This window comes from Acomys russatus, chromosome 19, assembly GCF_903995435.1.
Source record: "Acomys russatus chromosome 19, mAcoRus1.1, whole genome shotgun sequence".
NCBI classification, from domain to species: Eukaryota; Metazoa; Chordata; class Mammalia; order Rodentia; family Muridae; genus Acomys; species Acomys russatus.
The window spans coordinates 63,652,494-63,675,965 of NC_067155.1; the positions used below are offsets into that span (position 1 = coordinate 63,652,494).

General features: G+C 51.2%; 1 protein-coding gene across 9 annotated transcripts in view; it reads left to right on the forward strand.

Annotated features, from left to right (window-relative positions):
• Nucleotides 1–1,285, forward strand: part of Sez6l (seizure related 6 homolog like) — a 160,551-nt gene extending 159,266 nt beyond the window's left edge. For all 9 annotated transcript variants that reach the window (XM_051161730.1, XM_051161731.1, XM_051161732.1 and 6 more), the window contains one exon: nucleotides 873–1,285. In XM_051161730.1, the coding sequence (XP_051017687.1) occupies nucleotides 873–902 (30 nt within the window). In that variant the 3' untranslated portion in view covers nucleotides 903–1,285. The remainder of the gene's footprint in view (nucleotides 1–872) is intronic.
• Nucleotides 1,286–23,472: the final 22,187 nt, after the last annotated feature.

Genomic DNA, 23,472 nt, shown 5'->3' on the forward strand with positions numbered 1-23,472 from the left:
GCCACCATGCCCCCTTCTTTGGTGTCCTATGTGAACGCTCCACTGTGTGGCTCACAAGCCATAGCCGCAGGTTCACCAAGGTGTGGCCAGGAAAGGATTCACGCCACCCCGGCTCCCAGGGTTGCTTGGACAAGGAGATTTACAGATAGTAATGGAGAAAGAGGCAGTTTACCAACGGAAATGAACGAACTGGAAATGGGCCAGAGTTGGCTTGGCTGGGGGGGCCTCTGACCTCTGCTGGATCCCTCATGTGTTGTAGAAGGTCTCTGTGCAGGCGTTTTGTTCCCGGAAGCCTAGGGAGGCCTTCCAGTCATCTGGCCTTGCCCTCTTTCACATCTGTCCTGATGCTTCTGGAAGTCCCACTCTACCCCATCCCCTGCCCCCCGCCAGATTCTCCTACCTACCCAGCCACGACCTACCCCATCCCCTGCCCCCCCATTCCCCTACCTACCCAGCCATGACCTACCCATCCCCTGCCCCCATTCCCCTACCTACCCAGCCACGACCTACCCCATCCCCTCCCCCCATTCCCCTACCTACCCAGCCATGACCTTTGGAGGGCGGGGACCATGAGGCCACGTCACATTCTGCACACGGTATTTTCCATTTTCCAGGAAGTGTTGATGTGAGGCCAGCTGTGTTAGCCTCACAGGAAGTGACAGCAGCACTTCCAAAGTGGAGCCTGTGACTTCACTGGCCGGGAGGTCAGACCCCAGAAAATGCCACCACGTGTCCTTGTAACGGTGAACGAGCTCAGCAGAACTGCAGTGTAGAGCTTCGGGTCCAAGGCCAGGGACAGAGGGAGGTGTGACACCCTGGGGCCTTGGGATGTCGCTCAGGACGTGACCCATCTGTGCTGCTCTGTCCTGCAGGAAACGAGGGAGTACGAAGTTTCTATCTAACGGGGTCTGCCCTGGAAGAGGGGACCTTAGAGATGGACATGCAGACACGAACCGCCAGGACCTCCGTGGACATCCATCAGAGACCCCGTGGCACTGGGCTGCAGACGGCGTGGCTGCCATCTCTCCTCTACACTTTTGATTCAAAGATTCATTGTTTCTTCGCTGTACTTTTACTTACGTTTAAAATCGAGGGCATTGGAATCGGTGAGTTTGGTACATAGCGGCTGCAGCCAGGGTCACACGACAGCCTTCATTCCCAAGGCAAGCCAAGAGGCAAAGAGCAGCAGGTCACGTCACCCCACCGGGCGAGCAGGTCAAGTTGGATTAACGGTAGCTCGCTTGGGCTGCAGCACCCTGCATGGTCTTCAGCGACACGCCACAGCATACTCGGTACTGAGGGAAGCTCCGGGGTTGTCAGGGTGTCTCTTGCGGGCCGGCGTCATAGTGGAAGTGAGTACTTAAGCCCAGTGACTTCCCCTCCAAAACAAGTTTCTGCGTCCTCTTTTCCAATCTTACAAGCTTCTAAAAGGTCTTAGCCCATCTCCCTCCCACGGCCTTCTGAAGGCAGCCAAAGGTTTTCTAAGCATTCCCTGGGACACTCTGATAAGATGAGAAAAGGGCCCCTTTTCTTTAAAGGTGAAGAGCCCAAAAGACTGTCAGGAATGAGGCAACAGGGGTCCTGGGGAAGGGGACTTTAAGGGTGATGGGACCCACCACAGCTGGCACGGTCATCCTGAGGCTAGGGACATAAACACACAGGCAGCTCGGACTACAGTGTCACCGGGTCTGTTGGGGCGGGAGGAACGCCTTGACCTGAAAGCCAGGGGTTAGCTCTTGCTTCTCACCAGGGGCCTCTAGACTGTCTCAGCCTTTGCTCTCACAAGCTCCTCCTCAGCAGCCTCCCTGAGGCTCTGAGTAGGGGAAGTGGCCTCAGTGCCCACAGGGATGCCCTGTGGACAGAGCCACGTGGGGACCACAGGATAATACAAGGCACAAGGTCCAGCCTGAACCTCAGTAAAAACAAAATGTCTCTAAACATCTCTGAGCCTTCTGCCGCTGCTCCGCGGTCAGGGTCTTGTGTTAGCATTAGAGGGCGTGGCTCTCTGGAAGGCTACTTCCTGAATACAGTCGTGAGGAAAGGTGTCAGGACCAGGCGCTGGAGGAAAGAGGTCTGAGGGGGCTTGGGGATCCCCCTCGTGGCCTCACACACTGTCAGTCTGGCCGCCCAGGTTGTGGGGAAAGCATCCTCTCAGCTCACCTGGCAAAGACTAGATTCCTCTTCTTTCAGAAAAGGCCCCTGCATGTGTGTGCCTGACCACCGTGGCCAGGGGCAATTCTGCTCACCCATCCATCCACCCATAGAGGAACCACAGGAGAAACCACACAGGCTCTGAGAAGCAGGGGCCGCTTGGGGGGAATGACCCCTACTACTACAAACACTGTGGCCTTTCCCCCAGAGGCTGCACCCTATTGGAGATGCTTTGGACCCCAGCCCTGGGTAACCTGCAAACCCTGCCCTTGCCGTTAGGTCTTAGTCCCCGCTGTGATGACTGAGTATTTGCCTTCTATCAAGGCTGATGTGTGTGGCCCTTCTAACCCTGCTCCTTAAAGTAGGCCAGATCATGCCCAGGTTGTCTTTTGGTTATTATTGGGGGAGGGGGAGGGATGTTGATTTTTTTTTTTTCTTTTTTTTGGACAGGACTTAGTGGTACAGTCCCTGTAGCTGTGTTTTAAAGTGTCGTTCTAGCCTAGAGGTGGATTGTGTGAGCTCACAGTGTACACTGACTGAAAGGACATGCTGGTGTCTTTTTTTTTTTTTTTTTTTTTAAATACCTGACTGTGTATTTGTAACATGTAAAGATTTAGGGGGGAATGATGCCACCAGTTGCTGAATGCATACAATGCATCTCATGACGGTCCATCCCTGTCTGTTTTCACAAGATGGAAATTTGAACCCATTGGGATTAAATTATTTTTTAAATGGGTTACACTCGTGAGCCCTCCCACAAGCAGCTGACTGTCCTGACGTCAGTGGGGAAACACGTTTACAAAGGGCAGGCTTCCAGAACACACGCATCCTGCACCTGTCGACACGCACAGCTCCTCCCTCTTCTGCTTGGAGTTCGTCTCCCCACCCCCCTACCCCCTCCACCTACCACCCACTCCACCACCCACCCACCCCCAGCCAGTAGCTTCCTTTTGGGTGGCATCAGTGTTCTGACCTCTGCCTGGGAGGCTGTCTTTCCAAGCAGCCCAACCCTGAGCTTTGAAGCCAGCTCTTTGGAGAACTCATAAACTCAGGGGACAGCTCTGCAAATCCACACACAGCCCTGGAGAAAGAGAAAGAAAAAAAGGTGAAAGCCAGCGTGATGGCACCACAGGGACTCCAACGAACCAATGAGCAGCTTCAGGAACTGTAGGCAAAAAACGACCTCTCCTTTGGCTGTGACCTTTCCGTGTCTTTGATGAGGCCCACTGGGATGGCACTACTCCAGGTCCGGCCTTGTGCAGCACTCAGCACCGCAAAGGTAGGCGTCTTCTTGGATGCTTGCTGTTTCATTTATCATCAAACAGAATTTAAAAAAGCAAACTTTCTAAGCTAGAAAAATGAAATGAAATCATTTTCCACTTTGTATATATTGCTGCTAATAAAACGGATGTAAAAGAGTGGTGGGTCTGGGTCTTGTTCTGAAGCGCCTGGGTGGCACCAAGGGCCACTTCCAGTTTCTGGGCCCAGGTAGCAAGTGCTAATACTTTAGATACTGAGACAAGACTTGCCCTCTTGGCAATGGCCTGCAGTGGCCCTGGCCACATCTGCTGCCCTCTCTGCCGTGGCCCTGGCCACATCTGCTGCCCTCTCTGCCGTGGCCATGGCCACATCTGCTGCCCTCTCTGCCGTGGCCATGGCCACATCTGCTGCCCTCTCTGCCGTGGCCATGGCCACATCTGCTGCCCTCTCTGCCGTGGCCCTGGCCACATCTGCTGCCCTCTCTGCCGTGGCCCTGGTCATGTTTAAGGAATGTTTAGAACAAGACCTGTTCCTGTTCAGGATTCTTGTTTGGGCTTGAGGCTGGCCCCTGTTAAAACACAGTCTCTACAGAGCTGAGGGGAGTAGAGAAAGGGAGAGAGAAGGAGACAGGAAGAGGAAGGAGTTGCTCTCAAGAAAATCCATCCCACAAGACCCCAAGGGCCAGGTAAGGCCTGCTTCCTTCAGTCCCAGAGGCCCCCAGGGCAGAACAGCATCAACTCTGGCTCTGTAACCAGCAGGCTGGACCATTCCCACACTCAAAACGGCCTCTGAGTACCAAAGGAGAAAACAGAGTTATCAGAGTTAGGTGGTTCAGTGGGTGGAGCCACCAGGCCTGATGACCTGTGTCTGATCCTGGGACCCACAGGTGGGAGGAAACTGACTCTAGTTGTGCTGTGACCTCCTCATGTATGTTACATGCCCCACGCACTAAGCAAGCACACGGAGAAAGTCAATGTAGGGGCTGCGGATTTAGCTCAGTGGTAGAGCGCTTGCCTGGAAGGCCCTGGGTTCATTCCTCGGCTCTGGAAAGGAAGGGAGGAAGGGAGGGAGGAAGGAAGAAAGGAAAGAAGGAAGGGAGGAAGGAAGGAAAGAAGGAAGGGAGGAAGGAAGGAAGGGAGGGAGGGAGGAAGGAAGAAAGGAAGGAAAGAAGGGAGGAAGAAAGGAAAGAAGGAAAGAAGGAAGGAAAGAAGGAAGGGAGGAAGGAAGGAAGGGAGGGAGGAAGGAAGGAAGGGAGGAAGGAAGGAAGGAAGGAAGGGAGGAAGGAAAGAAGGGAGGAAGGAAGGAAGGACGGGAGGAAGGACGGAAGGAAGGGAGGAAGGACAGAAGGAAGGGAGGAAGGAAAGAAGGGAGGAAGGAAGGAAGGAAGGAAGGAAGGAAAGAAAATTGAAGACTTTTATTTTTATTCAATAGACCAAAATTTTCAAAGCAGTCCACGAAGATAAACATTTTTTCTTCTGGTAACTGTATTTGAGTACTATATAATTTTCAATTGTGTTTTTCAAAAGAAGATACCAGATAATGAAAAAGAAGGAGGAGGAGGAGGAAGAGGAGGAGGAGGAAGTGGAGGAGGAGGAGGAAGACAGAATGGGAGAGAGGGGGAAGGAAGGGACACCCTGTAACCCAGCACTGGGAGAGGGGGCATGGTTGGAATTCAAGTCTATCCTGGGCTACAGAGTGAAAGGGTGGCTCACTATATAAATAAATAAATAAGACCCGCCCTACATCTGGATCATCCAAGGAGAAGCCACACCATCTGGTGGCAGACTACATAAAAAGGACATGGCAGAAGGAAGCCTTTGCCCTTTGCCTACTTGCCTCACCCTGGACGGCAAGTTCATCTGCCCTCCTGCTGCTGGAGGGGTGTTCCTTCACTGGCATTACAGCTCACGTCTTCAGGATTCAGCACACGCTGCAGACCAGGTGAGACATCCACCCTCATGGACTGAATAGCAACTGGATTCTTGAACAGTCCATGGGTAGACAGCCATTGTCAGACTAGCTGGGCCACAGCCTGTGAGCCACTGTAATGAATACCACCCCACCCAGTGAGTGCGCGTGCATGTGTGTGTGGTGCATGTGTAGTAGTGTGTGCATGAGTGTGTGTGCACATGTGTGCACGGGCCTGTGTGTGTACATGTGTGTGGTGTGTGCACACGCACATGTGCATTCTGTCAGTTCTGCTCCTCTAGAAAACCCTGACGTGCGCATCATCCGTCTCTGTTTTCCCTGCGGGGTGCTGGCTTTTTCTGTGGATAGTGACATCTGATGAAGTGGATTCTATCCAGTGAAGCAGAATTCTGTCAGGAGAAATGGCGGGCTGCCTTCCACTCTTGGCAGGGAAAGAGAAGCCAAGGTCATTGCTCTCTCTGTCCCTCGCATATGAAATAGGCTCAGGTTATAGATTGAGTGTGAGTGTGTGTGTGTGTGTGTGTGTGTGTGTGTGTAAAGAGAGAGACAGACACACAGACACACACAGAGAGACAAAGACACAGCTATAGACACACAGACATGACAGAGATTTGCATGGCTGCCCTAGACTCCTGGCTCCCATGTTTTACTCACAGAGACTCACCTCTGGTCCACAAAGATGTTTAAGGCTTCTAGGCCTGTCTCAAAGGGGGGTGGGGGAAGGAGGGAGTTGGGGGTGTGGCTCAGTCTAGAGCTCACGGCTGTGTTCAGCCCAAGGGAAAATCTGACTTCTACTGAGAGTTCCTAAGGGGGACAAGCAGCAGGCAGAGCGGCCCAACTTGTCCCCTTCTCTCTCTTCCCAGACTCAGGCAACTCTCAGAGCCTGAGCTCGGCCCTCCTAGCAGGTCCTAGTCTGTGCTCCCAAAGCAAAACAGCAGACAAGGCAGGATGCACAATAGTTCTAAAAAAACAAAAAACAAAAACAACAACAACAAAAAAAAACCTTGTCAATCTTCAGTGTACCTTTAACTCTGGGGTGCCCAGCCATGGTTCTGAGGTGCCTGACCACAGCTCTGACATACCTGGTCACGGTCCTAGTGTGTCTGGCCACAGTGGTGGGGTGCCGGGCCATGGTTTGGGAGTACATGACCATGACTCTGGGGTATGTAGCCATGGTTCTGGGGTACCTGGCTACTGTGTAGTTAGAGATGTTCACCAAGACTCAGGCTGGCCCAATGGGGAAAATGGAATTTGAATCATACTAATACTGGAAACAGTGTTAGTATTGGAAGTCAAAACCACCGTGAAGCCACTTCCCCTAGCCTTTACAGCTGTCAACACTAAACGTCAGGAATGAAGCAGAGAGGGAAGGACCCTTCGTCGCTGCCAGTGGGAGCGTGAATTGATAAAGGCATTGTGAACATCAGTTAGGGGCTACTCAAAAAAATTAAAAGAGAATTCTGATGCGGCCTAGCTACTTCACCCCTGGGTGTATACGCAGGGAACTCTGTACGCTTTCACAGAGACATTTGCACCCGTGTGTATTACTGATCTATTCACTAGAATAAAGAATTAGCATCAACCGAGTTGCCAACGAATGGATGGTGTGCATGCATGGAATGGAATAGTGCCCAGCTATAAAGAAAAGTCAAACCACAAAGCTTGCAGGAGGATGGATTGGCTTAAAGTGTATACTATTAAGTGAGGTCTCACAGAATCAGAAAGAAAGAAACTACCTGTTTTCTCTCATATGTGCAGTCTGGACAATAATGTATGTATGTATGTATGTATGTACACAAATGCACATGTCAGTACAGTAAAGCATGCAGACAAGAGAACGTGAAAGGCTGACTATAGCTGGGCGTGGTGGCGCACACCTTTAACCCCGGCACTCGGGAGGCAGAGTCAGGTGGATCCCTGTGAGTTCAATGCCAGCCTAGTCTACAAAGTGAGTCCAGGACAGCTAGGACTACACAGAGAAACCTTGTCTCAAAAAGAAAAAGAAAGAAAGAAAAAGAAAAAAGGAAAAGATAAAGGAAGAAGAGCTTTTCAAAGTGGGGTGGGGGCTCTGAGGGAGGAACACCATGGCATGGTCTCCCCAAGTGGCCACTGTGGGTTTTAGGGTGGAAACTGGGTGGAGACTGAGGTTAGCCTATGGAGCTGCAGCAGGTGTCCTGTCATGGTCCCCACACACCTGGACTGGTGTAGGTAGATCACATGCCAGTAGACTGACCAGGAATCTCCCGCAGAATCCCAGGGCAGAGAAAAATGTGTGCTCTGTCCTCTCACACATGTGCAAACGTGTAAAGACCACAGACTCAGTCCTGCCTGAAATCCGCTGTGAAACAATACCGCAGGCTGCTAGCACCATGTCCCGCAAGAAACAAACTTCCAAGCCAGGGAATGCCACCTAGCCAGCTCCACAGGCACAGGGATAACACAGGTGTCATCCCCACACCTGCTCTGCCGGTGGCTTCAAAGCTGAAGACATTTGGAACAGTGACTTGGTGCTGTGGGATGGCTCGCAGGCCCCAAATGCTGGGGTGGGGGATGGGGCCTCACCTTCATCCACTTCTGTTTCTTGAGAAGGTCAAGTTGACAGGGTCACAGGAAACCCCAGAGCACAAGCCTTTCACCGTTCTAACAGGAAGACTGACTGACTGACATGCATTCCCTGGTGACAGCTCCTATGCACAGAGCCTGCTGCCTGCCTCTCCAAAACTCTGCCGGTTTCCATGGAAACTGACAAAGCACTCTCGCTGGAAGAGCTGCTGGGAATTGCAAATCAAGATGCCCCAAACTAACCCTGCAGCACATTTTTAAAACCATGGTTTGAAAAAGGAAACAGTAGGTTCAAGTTTGCACTAGAGTCTGGGCGGGGGGGGGGGGGGGGAGTCTTTAAAAAAAAACAACAGATCATTTCCAGACCCCAGGATCCCTTCTGACCCCATCACACTCTCTAGCTAGCAGCACCCTCACTGGGCAGCTTCCCTTTCGATAGAAGCTCCCTTTAGAGAGACGCAGAGAAGACAGTCTGGGATGCGCAGGCTCCTGGCGTTAGGGTCCCCCTGGCTGTTTATAAGGCTCACACTCTGACAAGGCAGCACAGGTCACACTGTGCCTGTGGGCACCACGCCAACCCAGAGTCCTCCATGGCTGACCTCCTCCCCCATCTGCAGGCTGAGAAAGGGCTGTCTGCACAGAGGTGATTATATTTCTGTTCTCAAAATCCGCTCTGTGAGACAGGAATGCCAAGTGAAAGGGAAAGGCTTCTACAGACAGCTGCCGGGCTGGTGCAGCACATGACGGGGATTGTAAAAGCCAGCTAAAGAAGACTCTGACTTTAAAAAAAAAAAAGTACTTTGAAGAAGTACTTAGAGAAAAGCTAAGCATGAGGACACATGCTGTAATCCCAGCACTTGAGGGGCAGAGGTGGGGGGAGCAGGACGTGAGGTTAGCTTGGACCATGTGAGACCCTGACTCAGAGCACAGTAGTTACACAACGTGAAATTTTCTATTTTTCCCTCCCTGTTATGAAGTCCATGCTTGAGGGCTGGTGGATTTCTTTGGTCCTGGCCTTAGGATAGCTTTGTGGGCAGAGTGCCCGCTGTGCAAAGCCTGAGGACCTGACTTCAATCCCCAGTAGGCTTGGTGGCATCTGCTTGTAATCCTAGCACTGGAGTGGAAGAGACAGGAGGATGGCTGAGGATTGCTGGCCGGTCAGCCTGGGAGAGACTCTGTTTCAGGAAACAGGCAGAAAGCATCTGAGGAAAGACACCAGTGTTGCTTTCTGGCCTCTGCATGCTCACAAGTGCGCGCGCACGCGTGCACACACACACACACAGGCACACGAGGCACATGCATGCACACGCACGCGCATGCGTATACCTCAAAAATACCTGTGGCCTCTGCCATTTCGCTTTTCCCACAATTCAAATGGTCAATGACATCACTTCCCTGTGTCAAATGCTGTCATCTCATCCTTCCCTCCAGATGCCCAGGAGAAAAAACTAGGTTAATGCGGTCTTTCCTCAGCCCTTCACCCATTTCTTGTTCCTATGACAGAAGTCTTGTGGCCGGCTACTGCTACTTTACCAAGGCTGGGTGTCAAACACAGAACTGGGACAGTGAGGCAAGAGGACCACTGTGAGCTCCAGGGCAGCCTGGGCTACCGAGTAAGTTCCAGCTAGCCTGGGCCACAGAGTGAAACCCTGTTTCAAGTATTTTGTTTTTATCTGGGATAGTCCTGGAGGTACAGAGTTTGAGGACCTGGCCTTCATCCTGTCAGGGTCCCAAGATGGCAGCCGAATATTATGTGGCAAGAGACGGCGGGTTCGCGCATGTCTCAGCTCTTTCCCTCTTCCTCTGAAGCCACCAGAAGTCAATCATGCAGGCTCACCCTAGTGACCTTGCCCTAATCACCTCTGAGAGGCCACATCTCCGAAGGCCACCGTCGGATTTGTCTCACTCAGCGGCTAACAACAGGGACCCGACTTCGGTGTGAGTTCAAGCCACAGCCTCCGCCACCCACCGCACTCTGATCTCTCCGTGGACACTTCTCAAGTAGTTTTGTCTTTTCCAGGATCATGACCACCTGTGTCGATGATCTTTACCTCTTGCCGAGTGTAGCCTCCTACCTAACCCCTCCCCTCCTGTACCCTCCCTCCTCCGGGTGGTCAGCCTGTGCAAGGGTAGACTAAAGGCTCCATAGTGGGTCTGTGAGCCGGCAGCCTGGCCACGGACACACTGACACGGGGCGCAGGGAAAGAAGTCCAAACTGTATGTAACACATGGGTTTACATGCATGTCATGACTTGGCTGTTGAAATAAAGTGCGTGGCTAGGAGGAGCCGCCCTGATGTGTGGGATGGATGGGGTTGTGTGGCTTGGAAGTCATCAAGAATGCAGCTATGGCCACAAGGAGCGTGTGTGAGAGAGATGATCGCTGGGGAGGCAATGGAGCTAACACTGGGCATGACAAACGAAGGAATAGGGCTGGGCTTGGAGTTTCATACTCAAAGGTGGAGGAGTGTGGGCCAACAGAAAAGCCAGCGGTGGTGGCGGCACACGCCTTTAACTCCAGCACTGGGAAGGCAGAGGCAGGCGGATCTCTGTGAGTTCAAGGCCAGCCTGGTCTGCAGATCGAGTTCCAGAAGAGACAGGACTACACAGAGAAACCTTGTCTTAAAGAAGAAAAAACAAACAAACAAACAAATAAACAAAAGAAAAGACAGAAGCATGTTTTGGGTCTGGGTATGGACAGAAGTATTTAAAAGTTGTTTTAAAAGGGCATTTTAATAAAAAAATATTATCTGCTATAACACATTTACACGGACAGACGCACATCACCGCCACCATCACCTGTCCGATTGCAGTCACCACCATTACAATCCCTCTATACCACCTTCATCTCCACCCAGCACAGTCCCGGCCCTGCAAGCATCTCCAGGCAGCCCTGGGTCCGGCTTTCACCCTCCCACCTGTGCTTTGTCATCAGAGATGGACTTGGAGCCTAAAGCTTCTCCACACGTCTGGGGAGTCAGGGCCATCTGTCCTGTCAGCGTGCGGTTTACGTTTCAGGAAGTCAGCAGAGGCAAGTGTGTGGCTCTCACTGTCACTCTCCCCGCTGAACCCACCCCTCTGTGTCCATGGAAACACTGACTGTGGGCACACAGTTCTTGAGACCAGATAAACAAGTGCCTTTAGGGACAGCTGATGGCGGCGGGGGGGGGGGGGGGGGGTGGGAGGGCGCGGCAGTGGCGTGAGAAAGCAAGATTGGAGATCAAAAGAGATGGTTATGAAATAATAGGAAAATCCCTTCTTCCTACGCTAAGTCTTCTGGGAAGTAGAAGGTGGGAGCCATGTTTTCTGACCAGCTGCTGTCAGGGTTGCCCTGCCTGTCCTGTCCCCATTCCAAACAGTTGCTTAGGGCCCAGCTGTGGCTGCTAATTGGCTGCTGGGTTAAATGCGCAAATAGCACAGCTGACACAACTGAGCAGCCCCACGCACAGGCACTTAAGCAAACGGACGCCAGGGAACTAAAGATGGCGGGATCTCAGCACGAGAGCAAGTTGCACATTTTGTCATGTCCTGGGAGGCCTGGGTTGGCCAAGGTGCAGATAGCTTTCCATAGTTCCTCCTCGGTGGCTTGGAGAAGGCTCCTCATGCAACTGCACTGACCCTCAGTGCCTGGATGTTTCTGAGCAATTCCCAGGTAAGCCGGGAAAAGGCCGCACAAAAGGGAGGCACTGGAAAGCCACTGGTTTCCATAGGGTAAGCCAGGCAGTTTTCAGTGTGACCCTCCTCCCCAAGACCTTTGCACTGGCTACGTGAGGTACAGCTTAGAGATCCTAGCCCTGCCCTGGTATCCCTGCCCTGGAGGCTCTGGGTTCACCCATGCCAGCTGGGTTTGGTCAACTTGACACAAGCGAGGGTTGTGTGGGATGAACTTCAGTTGAGGAGGCGTCTCCAGCAGACGGGCCTGTAGGCAAGGCTATGGGAAATTTCTTGATTACTGACCCAGTCCATTGTGGATGTGTGGCCCACTCCTGAGTGGTTAAGAAAGCAGGCTGAGCAAGCCATCGCCCAAGAGCACGCCAGGAAGCACTGTTCTTCCGTGGTCTCTGCCTTCAGATTCCTGTTGGGGTCCATTTATTTGGATGTTTGAGACAGGATGTCTATCTATAGCCATGGCAGACCTCTCTGTGTAGACCAGGCTGGCCTCCAGCTCACAGAGATCTGCCTGCCTCTGCCTCCCAAGGGCTGGGGTTGAAGGCATGCACCACCCTCTCCAGCCCCCTCCTTGAGCTCTTTCCCTCGGTGAAGGACTGTGACCCGGCATGTATGAGCCAAATCAACCCTCCCCTCTCCACGTTGTCTTGGCGATGATGTTTATCACAGCAATAAAAAGCCCAACTATTATAATAGTCAGCGTCGGGACCGCGGCGCCTCATTTCAATGCAGCCACTGGCGAATCTGGGACCCTCTGAATTTGAGAACCACTGTAGACCTTTTCTCTAGAGCTTACCCGCCCCCAACCCCCGGCCCCGCACACGCCCCTGCCATAGCTGTCCTATGTGTAGTCCTTGATTGAAACAAACCTGAGCTTTGGCGCCAAAGCCCTGTCCCAGGCTATGCAGATGCAGAGAGAAAGACAAAGTGGACAAACTCTCTCCCCTCGGGGTTTATGACTCAAACAAGCTGTCTTGATTAGGTTTAAATGTCAGCTAGATGCAACCTAGAGTCAACATCTGAGGGATTGTCCAGATCAGATTGGCCTGTGTGTCTGTCTCTGGGGCAGAGAAGCATAGGAGGTGGTGCCATTGTCTGGTCAGGCAGGCCTGGCCTGTGTATGAAAGCTAAGTAGGAGCCTGAGCAAGCCAGCCAGCAGCACATTTCTGCCTCAAGTTTTTGCTTGAGTTAGCTGCCTTGACTTCAGTGGTGTCCTGTGACCCGGAAGTGCAAGCCAAGCAAGGTGTCCTGCGACCCGGAAGTGAAATGCTTAAAGCCCTTCCCCGCCCCCGCCCCCAGTTGCTTTTGGTCAGTGCTCTATCTCAGCTGCAGAATGGGGCTATTATCACAGCACGCGTGCGGAATCAGCAGGCCGCCTGCGGTTGAGCGAGGCGGGGAGCCCACACAAGGTGGGCGTTGGGGCTTGGATGCTGAGTGAGCTTGGCCTCAACTGGAGGATCCTATCGATGAGTTGTGATTGGATCTTGAGGTGGGACAAAGTTGGAGAAGTCCCGTGAAGGGTAACTCTTGCCCCTGGTGGTTCTTTCTCTCCTCTCTCCTCCTCTTTCCCCTGTCGCTCCTCCTCACCTTCATTCTTTCTCCCTCTCTTCTTCCCTTCCTCCTTCCTGGCTACCGAGGGGTGCACATCGCAGCTCTGCCATGCCCTGCAGACACACTTTTGCGCTTCACCCACGGTGGAGCCGACCATCCTAGTCAGAAGCTCCAGGCACCCAAACTAAACCTCATTGTCATGGTGACTGAACCTCTTTGTTGTCATGGTGACCCAGGGCACAGTGGGATCCTCATGCATCATGGGAAATGCTGGTGTATGCCCAAGGTTGAGAAGGTCCCCTCTAACAAGTGCCAGTAAGGAGGGGACCCAACAATTCTGAGTCCTCCGAGGCCACCCCTAGTTTATCCCCAACTTTCTGGATTCACTAGTCCACTGATACCAGTTGGGATCCTCCTGCCAGCAGCTGTCTCCCACACTCCCTGCTCAGCCCCACACGGGATGCTTGGTTTGCATTCCCTGGGCTTCTCAGCAGCCCCATGGTTTGTCACAGCCCCTTCCTGACCCCTTGAGTCTCTCCTAGGCTCCCCCTTCCAGAATCACCCCCTTGCCCTTTCAGTCCATCACTGTACATGCACAACTTCCCAAACCAACATGCCACTCAAATTTGCAGGTGTGTGTGTGTGTTGTGTGTGTGTGTAGTGCATGCGCTGTAGGCCAGATGTCTTCCCCAATCACTTATCCACTGTTTTTTATACTTTGTATTATAATTGTTATTATTTATTGAATGTGTATATTAACTTCGTGTGTGTGGAGGGCAGAGAACTCATTTCAAGAGTTGATGCTCTTCTTCCACTGTGGGATCTGGGGTGGACCTTAGTCACCAGGCTTGCACAGCAGTCACCCTTTATCCGCGGAACCATCTTGCCAGCCCCTCCTTTTCTGGGAGAAGGTCTGGGGCTCAGTGATTCGGCTAGACTGCCTGGCCGGCGAGTAAAGAGTAAAGTGACACTTTCTCTGATGCTGGGCATATGGCCTGGCAAGGGCTTTGGTGACGGCTGCACCTAGTGGGATGGGGTGGGTGAGAGGTCTGTGGGCAATGAAGTGCTTCCTGTCTGTGCAAACCAGCAGCTAAGTGCGACCCTGGGTGGGCGATGGCTTCATGGAAATGCTGTTATGAGAGTGTCTGTGGCTAAGGAGGCTGAGGGTGCACAAACTAAATGCTTGTCCGTCTTAAGCCAGAATACATGTTATAGATGTGCCTGGGCCATTCCATTTTTAAAAAGACAGTGCTCCTAGGTAATAGTGGGCCCATTGCTACAGATGGAGCAGCAAGGCCTGTTGAGCCATGTGTGGTGGGTAGAAAGGAGAGTCATTCACACTCAAGTCTAAGCAGCACAGCTCACTGTGACAGGACGCATGGTCCCCTCACCCACTGCGCACTCAGCGGATGAAACATGGACGCTGCAACCTTTCAAATTCATCAGTCATGGCCGGGCGTGGTGGCGCAAGCCCTTAATCCCAGCACTTGGAAGACAGAGGTAGGCAGATCACTGAGAGTTCGAGGCCAGCCTGGTCTACAAAAGAGTCCAGGATAGCCAGAGAAACCCTGTCTCGAAAAACCAAAAAAATAAAAATGAAAAAATCAGTCTATAACAGCCACATCATGACCTGCCTACCGTGACGCCACCACCAAAGCGGTGAGCTAGAACCTGGCGGGGCGGATAAATTAGTACCCAAGGAAGTGAGGGTCCAGGCCAAGTGGCTGCAAGAAGGAAGACTGTGCCCCAAAAGACAAGAGACATGGCCCCGAGGCGGCCGTTCACCTGCCCTAGGCCTCTATAAACTCACAAGTGTATGAAAGCCAAATCAATCCATGAGAAATGCAAGGAGATGCTTAGCTCCATGGAGCTGTTTGTTTGCTTTTATGCATTTATTCCCAAGGTCCTCAGCTTAGAACATGGACCTAGGTGAGTCCCTGCAGAGTGCGCTGTCACTCACCTCTCAAGGAATGTGGCCGGAGATCTGGGGACTTACTGTCTCTCTCCTTGGATGTAACTTTCTTAATCCCTGGGTCCCAGGAAGTTCTGCCTACCTGCCAGGTGCCAAGCCCGGTGGCCAGGCAAGGTGACTGTAGGGCCCAGGCTCCTCCCTCCTCGGGGCAACACACATTAAGCTGCAGCTGCAGCAGGAGGGAGGTGCTCCCGGTGGCCTTCCAGAAGCCTCCAGTTGGCCGTGCACTGAGTGAGTCAGGCCCCAGGCAACCTTTCACGGGAGTTGCAGGTTCCGGTAACAGCAGATCGGGGACAGGTCTGCAGGGGCGGCTATCCCGCTCCACCCAGGCTGTGCTAAGTCAGCACCTGGAACGCTCACCTTCTGAAGTGACGCTGAGGTTTTTTCCCTTACGCTGGGCCCCAGGTCTCCTGAAACCAGGATGTCACGCTGGCTGGAAGTCAAAGGAATGGGGTGGGCAAAAGTTGAGTGGATGCCCAGGATGCCAAAGTTGGCCTCTAGTGTTCCAAGCGGGGACTCCACGTTTTGACGCGTCCCCAGATGGTGAGCTGGCACCTTCCTCAGAGGGCCACTGTCAGCCTGCCTCACTGCCCTGGTGTCCCAGGAGTGTGTAATAAAGCAATTATATTTATTATTATGAAGTTCTCAAAACTAAAGAAAAATTAAACAAAGTGGAGAGAGTAGTAAAGAAGGATATCTAAGGTGAGCCTCTAGACACACACGCACACACACACACACGCACACACACCTCACACACATGCGCGCGCACACACACACACACACACATAGACCTAACAGACACACATACACACATATATACGCACACACACACACCTCACACACACACACACGCACACACACCTCACACACACGCACACGCACACATACACACACAGACCTCACAGACACACACTCACATACACATGCACACGCACACACACACACATAGACCTAACAGACACACATACACACACATACACATGCGCACACACACATACACGCACACATACAGACCTCACAGACACACATACACATGCGCACACACGCACACACATACACACACAGACCTCACAGGCACACACGCACACACACATGCACACGCACACACACATACACATAGACCTAACAGACACACATACACACACATACACATGCACACATACATACACGCACACGCACAGACCTCACAGACACACACATGTGCGTGCACACACACACACGCACACACGCACACACACGCGCACACACGCACACACACGCACGCACACACAGACCTCACACACACATGCACACACACGCACACACACATGCACACACACCTCACACACACATGCACACACACCTCACACACACATACACACACATAGACCTAACAGACACACATACACACACATACATGCACACATACAGACCTCACAGACACACATACACATGCACACACAGACCCCACACACACATGCACACACACACACACATACACACACATACACACACACACACCTAAGCTGCTGTCTAGCACCCCACATTCACCTGGTCCCAGCCACATGAGCTCTGTCCCATCCCCTCAACACTGCCAAACGTAACCTTTGCCCCTACGACCTCCGCAGCAGCCAGCCAGCTTTTTCTCTCTAATGCCTTTGCCATATGGCTCTGGAGCTTCAACCCCAAGGGTTTGTGGGACACAGAAGGTGACACACGGCTCACCAACTTGGACAGGAACAGTGCCTCACTCTCAGTGCCCACATGCACACACATTTACACATGTGTACAGTGTAAAGACAAGTCACACACAAAGACACAACCATCACTGGTGTCACAGACAACATAAGCCTTAAAGACTAGCCCGTGTGGAATCTTATAAGCGTGTCCCACTGTGGCTAAACCTTGCCTCTTCTCAACAGAGCCTGGAAATTTTTCTTCTTAGGCTTTTAAGGATTTTTAAACACTCTTCAAGACTTTTAAAAGTGTTAAAACGGGCATGGTGGTGCAAGCCTGTAATCCCAGCACTCGGGGAGAAGGGGCCAGGTAGGGGGAAGCAGAGGCAGGTGGATCGCTGTGAGTTCGAGGCCAGCCTGGTCTACAAAGGGAGTCCTGGACAGCCAAGGCTACACAGAGAGACCCTGTCTCAAAAAACAAAACAAAACAACCGTTGTTAGCTTGACACACTGTGGGGAAGCCTGGATGTGGAGGTCAGGGGACAACTCTGTGGAGTTGGTTCTCTCCTTCACCACGTGGGCTCCAGATACGGGACTCAGGTCTCCAGATGGGCGCGGCCAGCCCCTTTTCCTGCTGAGCCATCTTTCCAGCCCCAGTGTTTTGTTGATTGTTAATGTCTGTTGTCAACTGGCCGGGCCTAGAGTCTGGGAATGCGCCTATGAGAGATCACCTTTATTAGTTGCACTGTGGCGCCCTGCCCACTGTGGCGCCCCGCCCACTGTGGGCAGCACCATTCCCTTGTCTGGGACCCTGAACTGAATATATAGGAGAAAGTAGAGTGAGCACAAGCTTTCCTTGCTCTTTATTGGAGGGGACAGGAGGGCTGGGCGTTTTGTTTTGTTTTGTCTGAGACAGGGTCTCTCTGTGTAGCCTTGGCTGTCCTGGACTCACTCTGTAGACCAGGCTGGCCTCGAACTCACAGAGATCCAGCTACCTCTGCCTCCCAAGGGCTGGGATTAAACACATGCACCACCACGCTTGCCTTCCCTGCTCCTTTCTTTTCTTTTTCTTTTTTTTTTTAAATTCATTCATTCATTTTACATCTCAATAGTTATCCCATCCCTTGTATCCTCCCATTCCCCCCTCCCTTCCGCTTTCCCCCTACTCCCCTCCCCTATGATTGTGACTGAGGGGGTCCTCCTCCCCCTGTATATGATCATGGTAGCCTGCTATCCTTCCTCTCAGTGCCACCAGGCCTCCCCATCCAGGGGACGTGGTCAAATATGGGGCACCAGGGTTTGTGTGAAAGTCAGAACCCACTCTCCACTCAACTGTGGAGAATGTGCTGACCATTGGCTAGGTCTGGGTAGGGGTTTAAAGTTTACTGCACGTATTGTCCTTGGCTGGTGTCATAGTTTGAGCAGGACCCCTGGGTCTAGATCTGCCCATCATAATGTTCTTCTTGTAGGTTTCTAGGACCCTCTGGATCCTTCTATTTCCCCATTCTCCCATGCTTCTCTCACCTAAAGTCCCAATAGGATGTCCTCCCTCCGTCTCACTTACCTGATAAGTGAAGACTTTCATGGGACATGCCCCTTGGGCTAGTGTCCAGTATAAGTGAGTATATACCATTTGACTCTTTCTGCTTCTGGGTTAACTCACTCATTATGATCATTTCTAGTTCAATCCATTTGTCCACAAATTTCAGAAATTCCTTGTTTTTAATAGCTGAGTAGTATTCCATAGTATAAATGTACCACAGTTTCTTTATCCATTCTTCTACTGAGGGACACTTAGGCTGTTTCTATGTCCTGGCTATTATGAATAAGGCTGCTATGAACATGGTTGAGCAAATGTTCTTGTTGTGTGGTGGAGCATCTTCTGGATATATACCAAGGAGTGGAATAACTGGGTCTTGATGAAGGCCTATTCCCATTTTTCTGAGAAAGCACCAGATAGATTTCCAAAGTGGCTGTACTAGTTTGCATTCCCACCAGCAATGAAGGAGTGTTCCTCTCTCCGCATCCTCGCCAGCATGTGGTGTCGCTTGAGTTTTTGATCTTAGCCATTCTGATGGGTGTAAGATGGAATCTCAGAGTTGTTTTGATTTGCATTCCTCTGATGACTAACGATGTTGAACATTTCTTTAAGTGTTTCTCAGCCATTTGATATTCCTCTGTTGAGAGTTCTCTTTTTAGTTCTGAGCCCCATTTCTCAATTGGGTTATTTGGTTTGGTGGTATTTAATTTCTTGAGTTCTTTATGTAGTTTGGATTTTAGACCTTTGTCAGATGAATGCTTGGTGAAGATCTTTTTCCAGTCTGTAGGCTGTCGCTTTGTTCTGTTGACAGTGTCTCCTGCCTTACAGAAGCTTCTCAGCCTCAGGAGGTCCCATTTATTAATTGTTGACCTCAAGGCCTGGGTTGTTGGTGTTCTGTTCAGGAAGTTGTCTCCTGTGCCAATGTGTTCCAGGCTCTTCCCCACTTTTTCTTCTAACAGATTTAGTGTCTCTGGTTTTATGTTGAGATCTTTAATCCACTTGGACTTAAGTTTTGTGCATGGTGACAAATATAGGTCTAATTGCATTTTTCTACATGTAGACATCCAGTCAGACCAGCCCCATTTGTTGAAGATGCTATCCTTTTTCCATTGAATAGATTTGGCTTCTTTGTCAAAAATCAGGTGACTATATGTATGTGGATTTAATATCTGGGTCTTTCATATTCGATTTCCATTGATCAACCAGCCTATTGCTGTGCCAGTACCATGCTGTTTTAATTACTATTGCTCTATAGTACAGCTTGAGGTCAGGTATGGAGATTCCTCCTGAGGATCTTTTATTGTATAAGATTGTGTTAGCTATTCTGGGTTTTTTTGTCTTTCCATATAAAGTTGAGAATTGACCTTTCAATGTCTTTTAAAAATTGTGTAGGTATTTTGATAGGGATTGCATTGAATCTGTAAATTGCTTTTGGTAAGATGGCCATTTTTACTATGTTAATTCTCCCGATCAATGAACAAGGGAGATCCCTCCATCTTCTCAAGTTATCTTCAATCTCTTTCTTCAGGGACTTAAAGTTTTTTTCAAACAAGTCCTTCACTTGCTTGGTTAAAGTAACTCCTAGATATTTTATATTGCTTGTAGCTAATGTGAAGGGTGTAGATTTCCTAATTTCTTCCTCTGTATGATTGTCATTTGTATATGGGAAGGCTACTGATTTTTTTTTAAGTTAATTTTGTATCCAGCCAATTTGCTGAACGTGTTTATCAGCTGAAGGAGTTCTCTGGTGTAATTTTGGGGGTCACTTATGTACACTATCATATCATCTGCAAATAGAGATAATTTGACTTCTTCCTTTCTAAAGGACAACGGAAGAACACAAACAACAAAAGCCAAAACCCTGCTTCTTTCTTGACTGTGGGTGTCACTTGACAGCTTCACAATCCAGCTGCCATGACCCCACCTCCCATAAAGGATTGCACCCTAGAACCATGAGCCAAAATAAGCCTCTCCTCCAGGAAGTTGCTTTTGTTGTTTATTAGATCACAGCCATAGAAAGAGGAACTGAAACGAGAGGTGGTGGCTTGTAATTTTCCAGTGTTGACATGGTTGAAAATCTCTCTGAAGACAGTATCACAGGCCCCCTGCTGCTGGGCTTCCCACAGATGCTATGTGTCTGCTGTGCTTAGTTCAGCTGTGTGTGGAGTGGGTAATGGAACCGCGGGGGCCACCCCAGGAGCTTTTCAGAGTTTAGTAGTAGCTGAGAGGCAGAGGGCAATGGAAAGGTGGGCTGAGGATGGGAACCAGAGTCTGTCTCCACTGGGAAGCCTGTGCTTGCCCAGCCTCACTTCTCTGTTCCTGGGCTCGGATCATTGGTAGAAACTAGATTCCTAAACTGGCTGTGGCGCACATGCCTTTAATCCCAGCACTCGGGAGGCAGAGGCAGGTGGGATCACTGTGAGTTCAAGGCCAGCCTGGTCTACAAAGCGAGTCCAGGACAGCCAAGGCTACACAGAGAAACCCTGTCTCAAAAACCACCAACAACAAAAACAACCAAACTAGATTCCTAAACTGGGTGTGGTGCAGGCCTTTAATCTCCAGAAGTCTCTCTGAGCCTTCCTGGTCTACACACTGAGCTCCAGGCCAGCCAAGGCTACATAGAATAAATGGAAAGACTAGGTCTCTGTATTGCTTATTGGGTCTTCTGGGGCGAGTACTGACCAGTCTGTGTTGACAAAGCTCTGCCTCATGTGTATAGCCAGCCTCCAATTTGATGAGCGGTACACCTGGGCACTGGCTGTTCAATAATTTGCATATGTGGTGTGTGTGTGTGTGTGTGTGTGTGTGTGTGTCTGTGTGTGTGTCTGTGTGTGTCTGGAAGCCAGGAGGTGACCTTGGCTGTCTTTCTTCAGGTTTTTGAGACAGTGTCTCCCACTGGCCTGGAGCTTGCTGTTTAGGTTAGACGGGCTGTCCAGGAAACCCCAAGGGTGTCTGTCTCTGAGTCCCTGCGGCTGAGATGATTACAGCCGTATGCGACCACCCTTGGGTCTGTTTGTTTCCTGTTGGCTCTGTTTCTTAACAATTAAACTTTATTATACAACCCAACTAGCTTACACAAAAGGGAAAAAAGGTTAAAGGGAAACAAGAGTGAACCTTCTGGTATCCATTCCACGGGACAGGTCCCTAGGTGTCTCTGGCCTGGCCTGTTCGCTGATCCTCTTCCGGATCCTCGTGCGCTCAAGCCCTGTCTGAACGTGCTGCTCCTCTCTGTCCTCTCCGCCTGCCTGTCTCTCATATGCAAGGGGTGGTCTCCCTCTCTCATTGAGGGTCAATTAGAAACACAATAGTCCAGGTGGAGTCCCCAGGTCCCCTTCCTGAATTCCAGGCCCAGGATGGCTCCACCCAGTCTATCTCAAGGTTAATCTCAGGGAGTATCCATGGTGTGTCCAAGGGCAAAGCCCACCCCAAGACTGCTTTCACCTGTGACAACGCTTACACTCCTTCCCACAGTTTCCTTTTAAGGTGAGTTCAGGGATCAAACTCAGTTCCTCCCACTAGCAAAGCCGGCACTTTGCCAACCACGCAAACTCTGCAGTGCCAGTCCCACAGTATCAGAACCACCCCAGCTGGATGCAGACACAGAGGCCTGTACTCAGTCCTAGTCTGTTCCCATAAAAAAAAGATCTCAAGGGGACAAAATGTGTCATCAAGATAAGACCTATTGCATACAAGAGCTGAGTTCTATTTCAGTCTTGCCTCCGGGCTGAGTCTTTTGAAGACTATGCCGGAACCGAGGCCTTACTCACCTTTGTTTTCCCATGTGGGAGACATCAGGAGCACTCACTCTTAACCTTTGTGCCTAACATGCCAGTCAGTTTGACATTGCTATAGCAAATGCCCAGAGTTGGATACTGTGTGAAGAAGAAAGGTTATGGGGGCTGACAGTCCACGGTTGGGCAGCCCTTTGTGTTTGACTTCTGCTGCCCAATCCTGAACTTCATCAAAGTACGTGTCACTGCAGGACCACGAACAAGAGGAGGGATCACATTCAGGATGACACAGGGGCCGGGCTCGCTGTTTTTATATCGCTCTGCTCTCGTGGGGGCCAACATCACTCCCCAGAGACCTATGTTAATCCTTTTGAGGTCATCAACCAGCCACAGGGACCTAGTCACTTACTTCTGTCAGCGGAGCTCCCGGCCCCCTTCTAACACGAGCTGCCAGCACACGTCGCTTGCCCAAAGCTAGCCAAAGGCGTCTAAGGGACACAGAGCTACCAGGTAACATTGGTTAGTCAGCATTCTTATCAACGTGGCAGAATACGGACACCGCATACACCGTGCCAGGAAATGTGTGGGAGGGAGGCTGTGACGGGGATGCCTCGCCTCCTTCTAACTCACGAAGTAGGAAACAGCAGACAGGAAGAGGGGCTAGGCTGCAGGCCTCAAGACTGACTCCAGCAAGGCCATCCTCCTAAAGATGTCATGACCTTCCCGGACAGCTCCCTCGCCTTGGAACCAAGTCTGGGCTTCCCTCATTTAGACAGTAGCACAGTGACCCAGTAAGAGTCGCGAGGTAAGGAAGCAGGCTGACCCAGTGACAGGCAGCAGCAGAGACAAACAGGCTTTTCAGAGAGGTTCTGAGTGATCCACTTACTCCAGCATCTGGAGGTAGGTCCTCGCTGTGCCGGGCGCCTGGCCCCACAATTTACGCCAAAAGCAGGAAGTTCAAATGCTAAGTGGATGTCAGCAGCGTGTGATTGGATTAGCGTGGGGGTGATTTTGGCTGTTCTTGGACCGCGTTCACTTTGGAACACCTGCCTGTGGCTCTGATTTCTGGACGGAATGCCCTGGGTGTCCAGGCCAACCAGACAAGCGCTACCATCCGGTGTGAGATTGGAGAGTCGCAAATTCATGTCCTAGGACGCTGGGCTCTGACTTCTCTCGGTGATCCCCAGAGTGGAGGCTGCTGTTCATCTGGGGCCCCTGAGGGAAGCGGTCTCTTACCCTATCTCCCGTGTTAGTTGCTTCTCTCATTCTTGTGACCAAATATCGCAGTTCAAGGGCTGCGGCCCGCCACAGTGCCAGGAGTCTGAGGTGGCTGCTCACATGGCTCCCGAGATCAGAGACGCTGGTGCTCAGCTCTATTTTTCCTGACTTCCCTTTGAATTCAGCCTGGATCCACATCCTCAGTTAAATATATCTGAAAACACCCTCAGAGTTG